This window comes from Oncorhynchus mykiss, chromosome 32, assembly GCF_013265735.2.
Source record: "Oncorhynchus mykiss isolate Arlee chromosome 32, USDA_OmykA_1.1, whole genome shotgun sequence".
NCBI lineage: Eukaryota > Metazoa > Chordata > Actinopteri > Salmoniformes > Salmonidae > Oncorhynchus > Oncorhynchus mykiss.
The window spans coordinates 41666758-41683769 of NC_050572.1; the positions used below are offsets into that span (position 1 = coordinate 41666758).

General features: G+C 41.5%; 1 protein-coding gene across 2 annotated transcripts in view; it reads right to left on the minus strand.

Moving 5' to 3' along the window:
• Positions 1 to 8931, minus strand: part of nudcd1 (NudC domain containing 1) — a 31369-nt gene extending 22438 nt beyond the window's left edge. The window contains exons 1-3 of one of the 2 annotated variants that reach the window (XM_036970846.1): positions 8702 to 8930; positions 5411 to 5565; positions 285 to 470 (exon numbers count right to left, since the gene is read on the minus strand). In XM_036970846.1, the coding sequence (XP_036826741.1) occupies positions 285 to 470; positions 5411 to 5565; positions 8702 to 8816 (456 nt within the window). In that variant the 5' untranslated portion in view covers positions 8817 to 8930. Of the gene's footprint in view, positions 1 to 284; positions 471 to 5410; positions 5566 to 8701 lie in introns of both variants that reach the window. The other variant, XM_036970845.1, reaches the window with a different exon arrangement.
• Between the last annotated feature and the right edge of the window lie 8081 nt (positions 8932 to 17012).

Sequence of the window (17012 nt, forward strand, 5' to 3'; positions counted from 1 at the left end):
CTAAACCTGATCTTCAGAATGGTATATAAAAGAGGACTCAAGATAAAACAGGCCTGGATTAATATATTCCACCATGGGTTTATGGTAGGTTAATTTGACAAACACTATAAGTAACATTGAGATATATATCTCTTTTTCAAGCGAGATATAACTGCTGACCTTTATTAAAATGGGATGTAAAAATAGTCTGGGAAAAAAACTAAAAGGAAAGTGGATGCAATGTTGTTGGTAAATATCTGAACATTGATTATGACAGAGTATATTGCATGTCCAAGTCTTCTTACCTCCCACTTCAGACTGCAATTCTCCCTTCTCATGCTGGTTCTGAGGAGGTAGAGTCTGCCCGCACCGTCAGAGAGAGATGCCCAGGTGGCAGAGGTGAAGCTAAGAGAGGCACAGAGACGTTCCTCACACACAGTGGGGTCAGAGGGCATGTGGAAGACCTCTATGGGCTTCCCCAGTGCCGTGTCCTGTCAACAAAATACAAAGACCTGTCAGTCTCCTGTCATCAATGGAGGACTTCTACAGAACCTCATCTCTGTTATGAATTCTCTTTATGAATGAAATAGTATAAGCCAGGGTTTATTTGGCCCCCAAGTTTTTTTGTTTTACCCTCTATTGCGCATCGTAAGTATTCAGACCCTTTGCTATGAGACCTGAAATTAAGCTCAGGTGCATCCTGTTTACATTGATCATCCTTGAGATGTTTCTACAACTTGATTGGAGTCCACCTGTGGTAAATTCAATTGATTGGACAAGATTTGCAAAGGCACACACCTGTCTATATAAGGACCCACAGTTGTCAGTGCATGTCAGAGCAAAAACCAAGCCACGAGGTCAAAGGAATTGTCCGTAGAGCTCCGAGACAGGATTGGGTTGAGGAACAGATATCGGGAAGGGTACAAACAATTTCTGCAGCATTGAAGGCCCCAAGAACACAGTGGCCTCAATCATTAAATGGAAGAAGTTTGGAACCACCAAGATTCTTGAGAGCTGGCCACACGGCCAAACTAAGCAATCGGGGAAGAAGAGCCTTGGTCAGGGAGGTGACCAAGAACCCGATGGTCACTCTGGCAGAGCTTGACAGTTCCACTGTGGAGATGAACCAACATCTCTGCAGAACTCCACCAATACAAATCAACGTATTTATATAGCCCTTCTTACATCAGCTGATATATCAAAGTGCTGTACAGAAACCCAGCCTATAACCGCAAACAGCAAGCAATGCAGGTGTAGAAGCACGGTGGCTAGGAAAAACTCCCTAGAAAGGCAAAAACCTAGGAAGAAACCTAGAGAGGAACCAGGCTATGAGGGGTGGCCAGTCCTCTTCTGGCTGTGCCGGATGGAGAATATAACAGAACATGGCCAAGATGTTCAAATGTTCATAAATGTTCATAAATAATAATAATCACAGTAGTTGTCGAGGGTGCAACAAGTCAGCACCTCAAATGTCAGTTGGCTTTCAGGCCGTTATGGCCGGTCAGGCCGCTATGGTAGAGTGGCCAGACAGAAACCACTCCTCAGTAAAATGGCACATGACAGCCCGTTTAGAGTTTGCCAAAAGGCACCTAAAGGACTCTGACGATGAGAAACAAGATACTCTCATTGAACTCTTTGACCTGAATGCCAAGCGGCATGTCTGGAGGACACCTGGCACCATTCCTACGGTGAAGCATGGCGGTGGAAGCATCATGCTGTGGGGATGTTTTTCAGCGGCAGGGACCTGGAGACTAGTCAGGTTGGAGGGAAAGATGAACGGAGCAAAGTACAGAGAGATCCTTGATGAAAACCTGCCCCAGAGCACTCAGGACCTCATATTAGGGCGACGGTTCACCTTCCAACAGGACAACAACCCTAAGCACACAGCCAAGACAATGCAGGAGTGGCATTGGGACTGGGATTCGGTGTTCGCTGCCTAACTTCTCCCCACATACACCAAACTCCAAAAATAATATGTAGGCCACCAAGCGGTATTGTCTGTAAAAGAATTACAAAAAAAATGCTATTAGACTTTCATGGGCAATCGTTGTGTACTGTCTGTATTGCTTCTGTCACAGCACGATGGGAGTATATTACACATCTCACAGACACCCGTTGGCTAGAACACACAGGTATAAACTTTGATTTGAGTCGAAGCCAAAGTCATTCCTTTACTCTTCGTCATCATCGTCAAAACATTTCTCCAGTTTTGCTACTAATGAGATGCATAGCTACAACATTAGGCTACAATCTCCCCTTGTATCAAAGTGACTATGAACACCTCACTGCACCCCCCACACCAAATGCAAGTATTCCCTTTGTATACATTCTGGGTATAGCAAACAAAGCTAGCTGGCTCAACTTGCTTGTAGTGGTACTAGCAAGCCACGTTATGTCCAAATCTATCACAAAATTATACTGTACTGACTGAACAACACTGCATTGTGTGAAAAGAAAGCGTATATTGCTAGCTAGCTCCTGACAGCCAAATACAGTGGGGCAAAAAAGTTTTTAGTCAGCCACCAATTGTGCAAGAACTCCCACTTAAAAAGATGAGAGAGGCCTGTAATTTTCATCATAGGTACACTTCAACTATGACAGACAAAATGAGAAGAAAAAAAATCCAGAAAATCACATTGTAATCTTCCAATCTTCTTCTGGATCATCTCTAGCAAAATTCAGACGGGCCTGGACATGTACTGGCTTAAGCAGGGGGACACGTCTGGCACTGCAGGATTTGAGTCCATGGCGGCGTAGTGTGTTACTGATGGTAGGCTTTGTTACTTTGGTCCCAGCTCTCTGCAGGTCCTTCACTAGGTCCCCCCGTGTGGTTCTGGGATTTTTGTTGACTTGAATGGGAATATCGCTGTTTTAAAGTATACTGTCAATCCACCATAGGAAACCCTAGAAATATATATAATAGAATAGACATGACCACTTAAGTTGACATTTGACAGTGGGTGGACCGGCGGCCATCTTTGTGGTAGTAATTAGAAGTAAAAATGTCAATTCAATTTACATTTCAATGGGGTACCAACTAAATTGCAGTGGTTTGAAGGGATAGTCAATTCTATGAATTCTATTTCTATGACTGAAATGAGACCCACCCTGTTTTCAAGAGCATGTTGTGTCTCAACCGATGGCGGGCACAATACAAAAACCTCAGATGATGTAAAGTAGGGTCTAAGCTTCAACATATGTGAATTAGTTTATGCTTTTTTAGATAATTGATGTTCAAGGTTCAAACGATTCATTCTTTTTTTATGAAAAAAAAAGTTTAAATAAGGACAACCCTGTTTGTAAGCTTAGAAATTATATAAAACTCAACTGTATACCTTTTCCAGTGATGAAGACATGGATCTCACAATATGGTGGAGTGTGCAAAATGGGTCAAATTTGAGCAGCTTTATCTACTGAATGTTTTGGCACTCAGGTACAAAAAGTCATTTTCTGACAACTTCTTCCATGGGAAAATATATGGAAAGTGTTGTTGGAATCAAAAGGGATACTGTCAAAATGTGATTAAATTCAAATGGATTTACCCAAAACAAATTGTATTGGTCACGTACACATATTTAGCAGATGTTATCTCAGGTGTAGCGAAATGCTTATGTCCCTAGCTCCAAAAGTGCAGTAATAACAATACAAACTAATCCAAAAAATGTAAAACAAAGAAATTCAAAAATATAGAAATATTAGAACGAGCAATGTCCGGAATATAAATATATACAGTGCATTTGGAAAGTATTCAGACCTCCACTTTCTGCACATTATAATGTTACAGCCTTATTCTAAAATGTAATAAACTGTTTTTTCTCCTCATCAAATCTACACACAATATCCTATAATGACAAAACAAAAAACAGTTTTTAAAATAGTTTGCAAATGTAAAACAAATTCTAAACGGAAATACCACATTTAAATAAGTATTCAGACCCTTAACTCAGTACTTTGTTGAAAGACTTTTGGCAGCAACTACAGCTTTGAGACTTCTGGGTATGACGCTACAAGCTTGGCACACTGTATTTTGGGAGTTTCTCTCATTCTTCTCTGCAGACCCTCTCAAGCTCTCTCAGGTTGGATGTGGAGCATTGTTGCACAGCTATTTTCAGGTCTCTCCAGAGATGTTCGATAGGGTTCAAGTCCGGGCTCTGGCTGGGCCACTCAAGGACATTCAGAGACCTGTACCAAAGCCACACCTGTCAGAGTGACCATCAGGTTCTTGGTCACCTCCCTGACCAAGGCCCTTCTCCCCCAATTGCCGGGGGCCTGCTCTAATAAGAGTCTTAGTGGTTCCAAACTTCTTCCATTTAAGAATGATGGAGGCCACTGTGTTCTTGGGGATCTTCAAAGAAGCAGAATTTGTTTTGTACCCTTCCCCACATCTGTGACTCGACACAATCCTGTATCAGAGCTCTACGGACAATTTCTTTGCTCTCGAGAGCTCTACGGACAATTCATTCGATCTCATGGCTCGAAGATAAAGGCCTTGATTGGTGGAGAGTTGCAGAAATTGTTCTCCTTCTGGAAGGTTCTACCACCACAGAAAATAACTTTGGAGCTCTATCAGAGGGACCATCAGGTTCTTGGTCACCTCCCTGACCAAGGCCCTTCTCCCCCGATTGCTCAGGTTAGCTGTGTTCTTGGGGACCTTCAATGGTGCAGACATTTTTTGGTACCCTTCCACAAATCTGTGCCTCGACACAATCCTGTATCGGAGCGCTATGGACAATTCCTTCGACCTCATGGCTTGGTTTCTGCTCTGACATGCACTGCACTGTCAACTGTGGGACCTTATAGACAGGTGTGTGCCTTTCCAAATCATGTCCAATCAATTGAATTTACCACAGGTGGACTCCAATCAAGTTGTAGAAACATCTCAAGGATGATCAATTGAAACGGGATGCACCAACTCTAAAAAACAGTTTTTGCTTTGTGTGTAGATTAATGACGAAAAACATTGAATACATTTTAGAACAAGGCTGTAACGTAACAAAATGTGTAAAAAGTCAAGGGGTCTGAATACTTTCCGAATGCCCTGTATGTATATGATGGTGTGTATAGATAGACATGGGCAGTATAGGAATATAAAAAGGTATGTACAACACTAGTTATATAGGATAGGCCTTGACTGGAATACAGTATATACATATTAAGTGGGTTACCCATGTGCTGTTTTACCAGTGCATTGAGTGGACAAGTCAGAATATTAGTATCAGATAGCTTTTGAGAAGTATTATTAGTGGAGCAAAGTCTATGCATTATGGAGGCATCAATTTCAAGTTGGATGGAGGTATAACGGAAGCAATGTCCTGAGAGGTGTTGGGATCTTGGTATAAAAATAAAAAAAACATTTCCACTGTGAAGCAGCATTCATTTTTCAGAACAAATTTACAAGATACCCATCAAGCATTTTGAGAGACTAACTTACCAGGGTAACCGTAAGATTCAGCACTCGCCCTTTGCAGTCAACAAAGAAAACACTGTTCTCATACCAGGGGTCTATATGCAGGTAGTTGTACATGCCAAAAGCACGCACATGGTCCAGGGTGTATTGACTGTCCTTCAGTTTCACCTCCGCCACAGCTATAGAGAGGAGGTAATGTAAATTTGTGAAATGTAATTTTAAAAACTGGGTGCTATACCATTGATGAATATTATCTAGGCTAGTGTTATGGCATAACCAATAAAAAGGTACAATCATTCTGCATAGATGATGTTGCAACTCTTAGCTGTGAAGCTAAGAGTTTTCCAGCATACACTTCTTATTTTTTGAGTATATGCCAAATAGTGTGAGCAATCTGAAGTGAATAAACCCCAGAAATAAATATACAGCCCAGATTTGTTTCAGCAATACTTTGCCATTGACTTAAAGGGATAGTTCGGGATTTTGGCAATGAAGCCCTTTATCCACTTCCCCAGAGTCTGATGAACTCATGGATACCATTTTATGTCTCTGCGTTCAGTTTGAAGGAAGTTGCTAAGTACCTTTAGCTTCTATTGACGATCTTCTGGCTGGTGGAGTTTTTGTTAAGAGCCCCGACATTTGATTTAAACATTAAAACGCATCGCTTGCAGCACGGTTTTGGAAACATCTTTCATATCAGCGAGAAATAATATCAAAAAAAGGTTAAATTACTACACATCTTCATAGGGGTAGGGTTCCCGCACAGCCATATTTCCACGTTACAACGTTTGTTTATGCAAAACAGGCGGAAGACAGAGACCTGTGCTATTAATAACCTCTTTGGGCTGACATCCCGTTACCGGGATGATATCTGCGTCTCTGAACACCTATGTATGAATAGACACCACAAACGTGTCATCACAGAAAAAAAATACTGTGTTTTGTTAAAACTGTGTACAGTAAGTGTATATTTTGCATTTGTGAAATTATTATCAGTTAACATGGCCTTTATGAATTATTAAGCCTGTGTGCTTTATGTGCTTGCTTTTATTATATAAATGCTTCAACATTCGCTAAAAGTGACTAGCTGAGGAAAATTCTCAGAACAAAACGTAGAAAATCTCTTAAGGCTGTTTACCACAGATCTTATTTTTGCCATTAATCCAACAACAACAAAACATGATTTCCATAGGCTTTGGCCAATGAGCCATGGCGGAGTGGGAGCCTATAGTCGCCATTGATCTCTATTGGCTCGCGAAACTACCTCCTACTTCCTTTAAACCGGGCTCAGATACATACAAGTGGCTCTGGGGAAGTACTCTTAGATAAAGGGCTTCATTGTCGAAATCACGGACTATCCCTTTAACATTGACAAATGATTTTCAAAGACCATGTCTTTAGTATTGCATGTGCATTTGTTGTAATACTGTATATAGTCAAACAATGGGAAAAAAATTGCCAGCTATAGAGCTGCCAATTCTTACCCATTGGCCGTGAGACACGCATTTGACCCTCTTCTCACAACATACCTCATATTTCAAACATTGAAAAGTACTGTTTTTATTTGTCCATTGTACTGTATAGTCAGCGCGTTAACTTTTCAACTGTGCTCCAAATCATTTTGAAATTGCAGCATCTGGGCCTGCAATTTAACATCACGAGCGGAACTTCTATCATTGTCCTGTCTTGGGGCGGCACATTGGTCTAGTTATGTAAGGAATCATGTTGTAAAGAAACGCCCCTCAAGATTAGAGTGAAACTGAATGGCGAGCTAGAACGTTCTCCACTGAGTTTCTAAAACTGTAAAAAGAGTAGCACGGTAGTGCTGTTTTATGTAGAATGTTGTCGACAAAATTAGGTTGCTTTTACTCCCGTCCTTATTGCAGAATTGCAGCCCTTTGTCAGCATGTACTAAAGTTGTTCCACATTTACATTAGTCCCCTCGTTTGGGGATTGGCATTTAGCCTGTGACGAAAAGGCAGCAGACAGACCTACAGTATGTTTTAGCAGGGAGGTTTGGTAGGGTGACCTGATTTGTAACTATGAAAATAATTTTGTTAAACAGATTGTGAACACAAAAGTGTACATTTGATTCTAGATGGGGGACAATAGGAAAATAATTTGGTTAAGGGCAGATTTGTCATCAATGGATGTTATTATCCATTTACTATATTTAGTCTGATCAGTGGAAAAATGTGCATTCCTAACAATGGGCTAAAATATAGGGTAATTACTGTGCTTGTCAGCAAGAACACTGCTGTTATTCTCCACACGTGTTTTATTATTCCACTTCTTCCCAATTTTGCCAGTGTAATCACATATTAGAAATCTCATATGCCTACTTGTGTCTTTGGAAATTAATTATGGCGCCATGTATTTTTGCAGGTATTCATGAACAAGTCATACAAATAAGCATTGGATAGTAAATGCTCCAAGAATCAAATATAATTTGACATTTTACTATTGTGCACATTCTAGGCAACGCATAAAGCATAATATTGTGTCTAGGTAGAGTAAGATGATGTCAAGGATCTTCACCCAGTAGCTATAAACCACCCAAATTCATCAGATTTTTCTTCAAGGTTTGGTGATTTTGAGAAATTAATTGTAATAAGAAAAACATTTCAATCACCCCGCACTTGGGAAACATAGATCAGGGGTGGTGGCCAACCCTCCTGGAGAGCAAGCAGGATTTTCTTAGAGACCTTTCTTCAAGAGAGTTCACCCAAATTACAAAATGTTTGTGTCCTTATCTTGAAAGCAGTATATAGAAAAGTCAACTGCAATCTATGATTTGGTTACCCACTGCCATTAAACATGAATGTTTCCTGTGCAGAGCCTTGGTGTATTGGTAACACTCCCTGACACGTGTTGCATAAGAACAGGGATCAATCTCTGCTTCCAATCTTCCCACCGTTTTTAGTATTTAATTACTGCCTGAAGTGTAAAACCACAAAACAATTGAAATAATATTAGCATACTTTATTAGCAAATTTCATCCCCCCCAAAAATCGCTAAGTAACAAAGTCATCCAATTTTGAGTGTTCATTTAATGTTGAAAGCACCCTGAACACTCCTGACCTGTGATTATTTTTTTTTCCACCCTGGTTTTAGGCTTAAGCCATGTAAGAATAAATAGAATTGCAGGAAATGACATTTAAAACATGGGTTGTGTTAGGGGAAATTAAATTCACATAGCAAATCTCACTCACGCCAAGCTTTCTTCAAAAGTTAGCAGCCCTCTAGCTAAATCAAAAAATAATGGCAATATTAGCATGCTCTAAAGATAATGCGACGTGGCGGGCAGTTTCTCACCAGCATCTAGCTCTACGTTGTAAATTGGTATGGGCTCCAGAGACAGTCTGTAACTCTCAAAGCTGGGATCCAAAAGCTGTCTGTTGACCTTCAATGAATAATTCGATACAGCCATGTTTCAGAATTATTGATAAATTGACAATATGTTTCAGATGAAATATATAGGAGCTGAACTGAACGCAACTTAATGTGCTTCCTGTATGAATCAGTCGGAATATTTTACGGACGGACATATAGGGAGGTATGGGAAATTGAAATCTTGCAGGACGAGAAAAATTATGAAAATAATTCACTTATAAATAAATAAAAAAGTGTCTGTTGAGTTTTAGACACCATTAATGGATCATGACTGATAAAAAACGAATGCAAACAACCATGCGTGGTTCAACACTCTCGAAGGCAGAACCTTCGCGCTTTCGTGTTCTTCACCGGAAGGTTTATGTGTAGGGACTGCTTGCTTCGTTGGTCTTTATTAGCGTCATGGCAGCAACATTAAAACTTCCGGTTTTCCGATTTGCCTTCAAAATAAACATCTGTTGTTTAAACGCTGTGTATGATAAGAAATCAATATTTTTTTTGCAGTTTTGCATAGTCATAGTGCACTAAAGAGAATGACAACTTTACATAAGATAAATAATATTGTAAGGTGGAGCACATTGAAAAAATGCTATGTTAGTATATGAGTGGTTCTGTGCTTAAAGGTGTTTCTTGGTTCTTACAGATCCTATCACAGTTTAAATGTCTTTCCAGTTTTCTTGAGATGTATTCCTGGATGATTATATGGCCCTAGTGGTGGGGCTGAAGGAACCCTAGTGGTTAGAACGTTGGGCCAGTAACAAAGGTTGCTGGATTGAATCCCTGAGCTGACAAGGTAAAACAAATCTGCAGTTCTGCCCCTGAACAAGGCAGTTAACCCACTATTCCCCGGTAGGCTGTCATTGAGAATAAGAATTTGTTCTTAACTGATCTGCATATGTACCGGATGTGAAATAGCTAGCTAGTTAGCGGTGGTGCGCACTAAATAGCGTTTCAATCGGTGACGTCACTTGCTCTGAGACCTTGAAGTAGGTCTCACAGTGCTTCTACACCTGCATTGCTTGCTGTTTGGGGTTTTAGGCTGGGTTTCTGTACAGCACTTTGATATATCAGCTGATGTAAGAAGGGCTATGTAAATACATTTTATTTTATTTTATGTTTAAGTATGACAATGCTCCCGTCCATACAGACATGGTTTGTATAGGGGGAACTACTACTTCAAGGTCTCAGAGCAAGTGACGTCACCGATTGAAACGCTATTTAGTGCGCACCACCGCTAACTAGCTAGCTATTTCACATCCGTTACATATGCAGATCAGCTAAGAACAAATTCTTATTCTCAATGACAGCCTACCGGGAATAGTGGGAACTACTACTTCAAGGTCTCAGAGCAAGTGACGTCACCGATTGAAACGCTATTTAGTGCGCACCACCGCTAACTAGCTAGCTATTTCACATCCGTTACACCTAGTTAAATAAAGGTTCAATTAATAAAATAATAGTGGTTATCTTTATCCTAGTGGCTTAAAGCCTCGTGTCTTATCCTAGTTCTGTGAAACCATAACACTATGTACTGTGTCCAGCAGTTGTCTTACTATATTTTGCTAATAAATGCTAATTATTTGGTCTTTCAGAGTGTGTGACTATTTACCCACGCAACAGAACATAGAACATAACAATGGAACACATATTGAGCTGTAGAGCGCTAAAGTGAGGTGGAAAGGACTCCGAACGGAAACATCAAGGAGCAACAACAGCTCAGCTGTGAAGTGGTAGGCCAAACAAGCTCACAGAATTTGACTGTGGAGTGCTAAAGTGCTTAGCATGTAAAAATTGTCTGTCCTCAGTTGTAACACTCACTACCGAGTTCCAAACTTCCTCTGGAAACAACGTCAGCACTGTTCGTCTGGTTTCCATGGCCGAGCAGCCGCACACAAGCCTAAGCTCCCCATGCGCAATGTCAAGTGTTGGCTGAAGTGGTTAAAAACTCACCGAAATTGGACTCTGGAGCAGTGGAAGTCGTTCGCTGGAGTGATTAATCAAGTTTCACCATCTGGCAGTCCTACGGACAAATCTGTGTTTTGGGAAAGCAAGGAGAACGTAAAGTTTGGTGGATTAGGAATAATGTCTGTGCTGTTTTTCATGGTGGGGGCTAGAGCACTTAGTTCCAGTGAAGGGAAGTCTTAACGCTACAGCATACAATGACATTCTAGACGATTCTGTGCTTTCAACTTTGTGGGAACAGTTTGGGGAAGGCCCTTTAACGAGCTCAATTTTTGGTCTTTTAACGAGTTCCATTTTTATGGAATGGTCTGCCGACGCATGTGAGAGACGCAGACTCAGTCTCAACGTTTAAGTCTTTACTGAAGACTCATCTCTTCAGTAGGTCATATGATTGAGTGTAGTCTGGCCCAGGAGTGTGAAGGTGAACGGAAAGGTACTGGAGCAACGAGTCGCCCTTGCTGTCTCTGCCTGGCCGGTTCCCCTCTCTCCACTGGGATTCTCTGCCTCTAACCCTATTACAGGGGCTGAGTCACTGGCTTACTGGTGCTCTTCCATGCCGTCCCTAGGAGGGGTGCGCCACTTGAGTGAGTTGAGTCACTGACGTGGTCTTCCTGTTTGGGTTGGCGGAGATCTTTGTGAGACAGCCTTGTCTCAGGATGGTAAGTTAGTGGTTGAAGTTATCCCTTTAGTGGTGTGGGGGCTGTGCTTTGGCAAAGTGGGTGGGGTTATATCCTGCCTTTTTGGCCCTGTCCTGTCGGATGGGGCCACAGTGTCTTCTGACCCCTCCTGTCTCATTCTCCAGTATTTATGCTGCAGTAGTTTGTGTCGGGGGGGCTAGGGTCAGTCTGTTATATCTGGAGTATTTCTCCTGTCTTATCCGGTGTCCTGTGTGAATTTAAGTATGCTCTCTCTAATTTTCTCTTTCTCTCTTTCTTTCTCTCTCTCGGAGGACCTGAGCCCTAGGACCATGCCTCAGTACTACCTTGCATGATGACTCCTTGCTGTCCCCAGTCCACCTGGCCGTGCTGCTGCTCCAGTTTCAACTGTTCTGCCTGCAGCTATGGAACTGGTCATTTGTGAACATTTGAACATCTTGGCCATGTTCTGTTATAATCTCCACCCGGCACAGCCAAAAGTGGACTGGCCACCGCACATAGCCTGGTTCCTCTCTAGGTTTCTTCCTAGGTTTTTGCCTATCTATGGAGTTTTTCCTAACCACAGTGCTTCTACACCTGCATTGCTTGCTGTTTGGGGTTTTAGGCTGTACAGCACTTTGATATATCAGCTGATGTAAGAAGGGCTATGTAAATACATTTTATTTTATGTTTAAGTATGACAATGCTCCCGTCCATACAGACATGGTTTGTCTAGATCGGTGTGGAATAAGTTTTGTTAAGCACACGAGAAAGAAGAAAAACACGAGAAAGTAAGCTATAACTCTATTTTTTCTTTGTCGTTATGGGATATTGTGTGTAGACTGACGAAGGGGGGAAAAAAACAATTTAATCGATTTCAGAATAACGCTGTAACAAAATGTGGAAAAGGGGGTTGAATACTTTCCGAATGCACTGTATTAACATCTACATTACATGGATGATACGAAGATAACCATACATAATGACTAATAGTTATTGATAATTGATTTCACATAGTGGTAACCACAACTGGTTACCATATAAAAAGGTGTGTGAACACTTGCAATTTCTTTCAATATGGAACAGGATAGATGGCAAGGGAGAGGAAGAAATCATAGAGCTCATGGACAAGGGGCCTGTTTACAGTGCCTTGCGAAAGTATTCGGCCCCCTTGAACTTTGCGACCTTTTGCCACATTTCAGGCTTCAAACATAAAGATATAAAACTGTATTTTTTTGTGAAGAATCAACAACAAGTGGGACACAATCATGAAGTGGAACGACATTTATTGGATATTTCCAACTTTTTGAACAAATCAAAAACTGAAAAATTGGGCGTGCAAAATTATTCAGCCCCTTTACTTTCAGTGCAGCAAACTCTCTCCAGAAGTTCAGTGAGGATATCTGAATGATCCAATGTTGACCTAAATGACTAATGATGATAAATACAATCCACCTGTGTGTAATCAAGTCTCCGTATAAATGCACCTGCACTGTGATAGTCTCAGAGGTCCGTTAAAAGCGCAGAGAGCATCATGAAGAACAAGGAACACACCAGGCAGGTCCGAGATACTGTTGTGAAGAATTTTAAAGCCGGATTTGGATACAAAAAGATTTCCCAATCTTTAAACATCCCAAGGAGCACTGTGCAAGCGATAATATTGAAATGGAAGGAGTATCAGACCACTGCAAATCTACCAAGACCTGGCCGTCCCTCTAAACTTTCAGCTCATAGAAGACTGATCAGAGATGCAGCCAAGAGGCCCATGATCACTCTGGATGAACTGCAGAGATCTACAGCTGAGGTGGGAGACTCTGTCCATAGGACAACAATCAGTCGTATATTGCACAAATCTGGCCTTTATGGAAGAGTGGCAAGAAGAAAGCCATTTCTTAAAGATATCCTTAAAAAGTGTTATTTAAAGTTTGCCACAAGCCACCTGGGAGACACACCAAACATGTGGAAGAAGGTGCTCTGGTCAGATGAAACCAAAATTGAACTTTTTGGCAACAATGCAAAACGTTATGTTTGGCGTAAAAGCAACACAGCTCATCACCCTGAACACACCATCACCACTGTCAAACATGGTGGTGGCAGCATCATGGTTTGGGCCTGCTTTTCTTCAGCAGGGACAGGGAAGATGGTTAAAATTGATGGGAAGATGGATGGAGCCAAATACAGGACCATTCTGGAAGAAAACCTGATGGAGTCTGCAAAAGACCTGAGACTGGGACGGAGATTTGTCTTCCAACAAGACAATGATCCAAAACATAAAGCAAAATCTACAATGGAATGGATCAAAAATAAACATATCCAGGTGTTAGAATGGCAAAGTCAAAGTCCAGACCTGAATCCAATCGAGAATCTGTGGAAAGAACTGAAAACTGCTGTTCACAAATGCTCTCCATCCAACCTCACTGAGCTCGAGCTGTTTTGCAAGGAGGAATTGGAAAAAATTTCAGTCTCTCGATGTGCAAAACTGATAGAGACATACCCCAAGCGACTTACAGCTGTAATCGCAGCAAAAGGTGGCGCTACAAAGTATTAACTTAAGGGGGCTGAATAATTTTGCACGCCCAATTTTTCAATTTTTTGATAAAAAAAAAAGGTTGAAATATCCAATAAATGTCGTTCCACTTCATGATTGTGTCCCACTTGTTGTTGATTCTTCACAAAAAAATACAGTTTTATATCTTTATGTTTGAAGCCTGAAATGTGGCAAAAGGTCGCAAAGTTCAAGGGGGCCGAATACTTTCGCAAGGCACTGTATAAGGTGAGCATGGGCCCCATCATATAGTTGGGCATGGGCCATATCAAAGAGGTGGAGATCAGAAAGAGCGAGGCAGGCGGCAGGGAACTGTTGTGTCTAATGAAGTCTGGCCATCGTTTTTGACCACGTAGCAAACCGAGGCCTTACCATGAACTAACCAAAATATATTTTTAGAGAGTGATGGTGCTTGATGCTGCTGTGAACCATCACAAGCGTATATTTGATGAAGCAGGCTTCAACCTGGCCAAAACTCATTGCTGTGGCAGAACCTCATTGGCCAATGGCTGACCATCCAAGTGCCTAGACAATATGGGGAAAACATCTCCATGTGCGCAGCTATCTCTGAAGATGGTGTGGTAGGACGTAGGCAGTGGTGAAAAAAGTATCCAATTGTAATACTTGAGTAAAAGTAAACATACCGTAATAGAAAATGACTCACGTAAAACTCACCCAGTAAAATACTACTTGAGTAAAAATCTAAAAGTATTTGGTTTTAAATATACGTATGTAGCAAAAGTAAGTGTAATTGCTAATCTATAATTAAAACTTCTTCAGGATTGGTGGTTCCCCTTAGGGACGGTTGAGCTAACGTAGGCTAATGCGATTTGCATGAGGTTGCAAGTAACAAGAACATTTCCCAGGACATACACATATCTGATATTGGCAGAAAGCTTAAATTCTTGTTAATCTAACTGCACTGTCCAATTTACAGTATCTATTACAGTGTAAGAATACCATGCTATTGTTAACAGACAGATTATTTCACTTATAATTCACTGTATCACAATTCCAGTGGGTCAGAAGTTTACATACACTAAGTTGACTGTGCCTTTAAACAGCTTGGAAAATTCCAGGAAATTATGTCACAGCTTTAGAAGCTTCTGATAGCCTATTTGACATAATTTGAGTCAATTGGAGGTGTACCTGTGGATGTATTTCAAGGCCTACCTTCAAACTCAGTGTATCTGTGCTTGACATCATGGGAAAATCAAAATAAATCAGCCAAGACCTCAGGAAAAAAATTGTCGACCTCCACAAGTCTGGTCCATCCTTGGGAGCAATTTCCAAACGCCTGAAGGTGCCACGTTCATCTGTACAAACAATGGTAAGCAAGTATAAACACCATGGGACCACGCATCCATCATACTGCTCAGGAAGGAGACGCGTTCTCCTAGAGATTAACGTACTTTGGTGCGAAAAGTGCAAATCAATCCCAGAACAACAGCAAAGAACCTTGTGAAGATGCTGGAGCAAACAGGTACAAAAGTATCTATATCCACAGTAAAATGAGTGCCATATCGTCATAACCTGAAAGGCCGCTCCGCAAGGAAGAAGCCACAGTTCCAAAACCACCATAAAAAAAAGCCAGACTACGGTTTGCAACTGCACATGGGGACAAAGATCGTACTTTTTGGAGAAATGTCCTCTGGCCTGATGAAACACAAATACAACTGTTTGGCCATAATGACCATCGTTATGTTTGGAGGAAAAAGGGGGAGGCTTGCAAGCCGAAAAACACCATCCCAACTGCGAATCACGGGGTTGGCAGCACCATGTTGTGGGGGTGCTTTGCTGCAGGAGGGACTGGAGCACTTCACAAAATAGATGGCATCATGAGGGAGGAAAATTATGTGGATTTATTGAAGCAACATCTCAAGACAATGACCCGAAGCATACTTCCAAAGTTGTGGCAAAATGGCTTAAGGACAACAAAGTCAAGGTATTGGAGTGGCCATCACCAATCCCTGACCTCAAACCCATAGAACATTTGTGGGCAGAACTGAAAAAGAGTCTGCGAGCAAGGAGGCCTCCAAACCTTAATCAGTTACACCGGGCCAAAATTCACCAAACTTATTCTGGGAAACTTATGGAAGGCTACCCGAACGTTTGACTCAAGTCAAACAATTTAAAGGCAATGCTACCAAATATGCCTCCAAAATGGCACCGGAAGAAACGGCAGCAGTTTTACAGGCACCCAACCAACTTATTTTGTACATAATGTTTCTACAACCATATCATATGCTAAAAATGAGCTTCTGGGTATGAGGACAGTGATCACTCACCTCGGATTAGACAAATATTTTTTTCTCTAGAAAGGAGGACATTCTCCAAACACCCCACAGGGCCAACATCCCAGTTATTTGCAAGAAGAAGCAACGCTGGTACAGAGGACAAAGAATCGGATGCCTGGTCAGGACCCGGAAAAGGCGAGTGGGAAAGCTGCCGTTACCGTCAATACTACTCGCCAACGTGCAATCATTGGACAATAAATTAGACGAGGTACGATCATGAATATTCTACCAACGGGACATCAAAAACTGTAATATCCTATGTTTCTTGGAATCGTGGCTGAATGACGACATGGATATTCAGCTAGCGGGATATATGCTGCACCGACAAGATAGGACAGCACACTCCGGTAAGACGAGGGAGGGGCGGTCTGTGCATATTTGTAAACAACAGCTGGTGCACGAAATCTAAGGAAGTCTCTAGATTTTGCTCGCCTGAAGTAGAGTATATTGTGATAAATTGCAGACCACACTACTTGCCTAGAGAGTTTCAGCTATACTTTTCGTGGCTATTTATTTACCACCACACTAAGACCGCACTCAGTCAGCTGTATAAGGAAATAAGCAAACAGAAAACCACCCACCCAGAGGCGGTACTCCTTGTGGCCGGATACTTTAATGAAGGGAAACTTAAATCAGTTCTACCAAATTTCTATCAACATGTTAAATGTGCAACCAGAGGAAAACAATTCTAGATCCCCTGTGCTCCACACATAGAGAAGCGTATAAAGCTCTCCCTCGCCCTCGCCCTCCATTTGGTAAATCAGACCACAATTCTATCCTCCTGATTCCTGCTT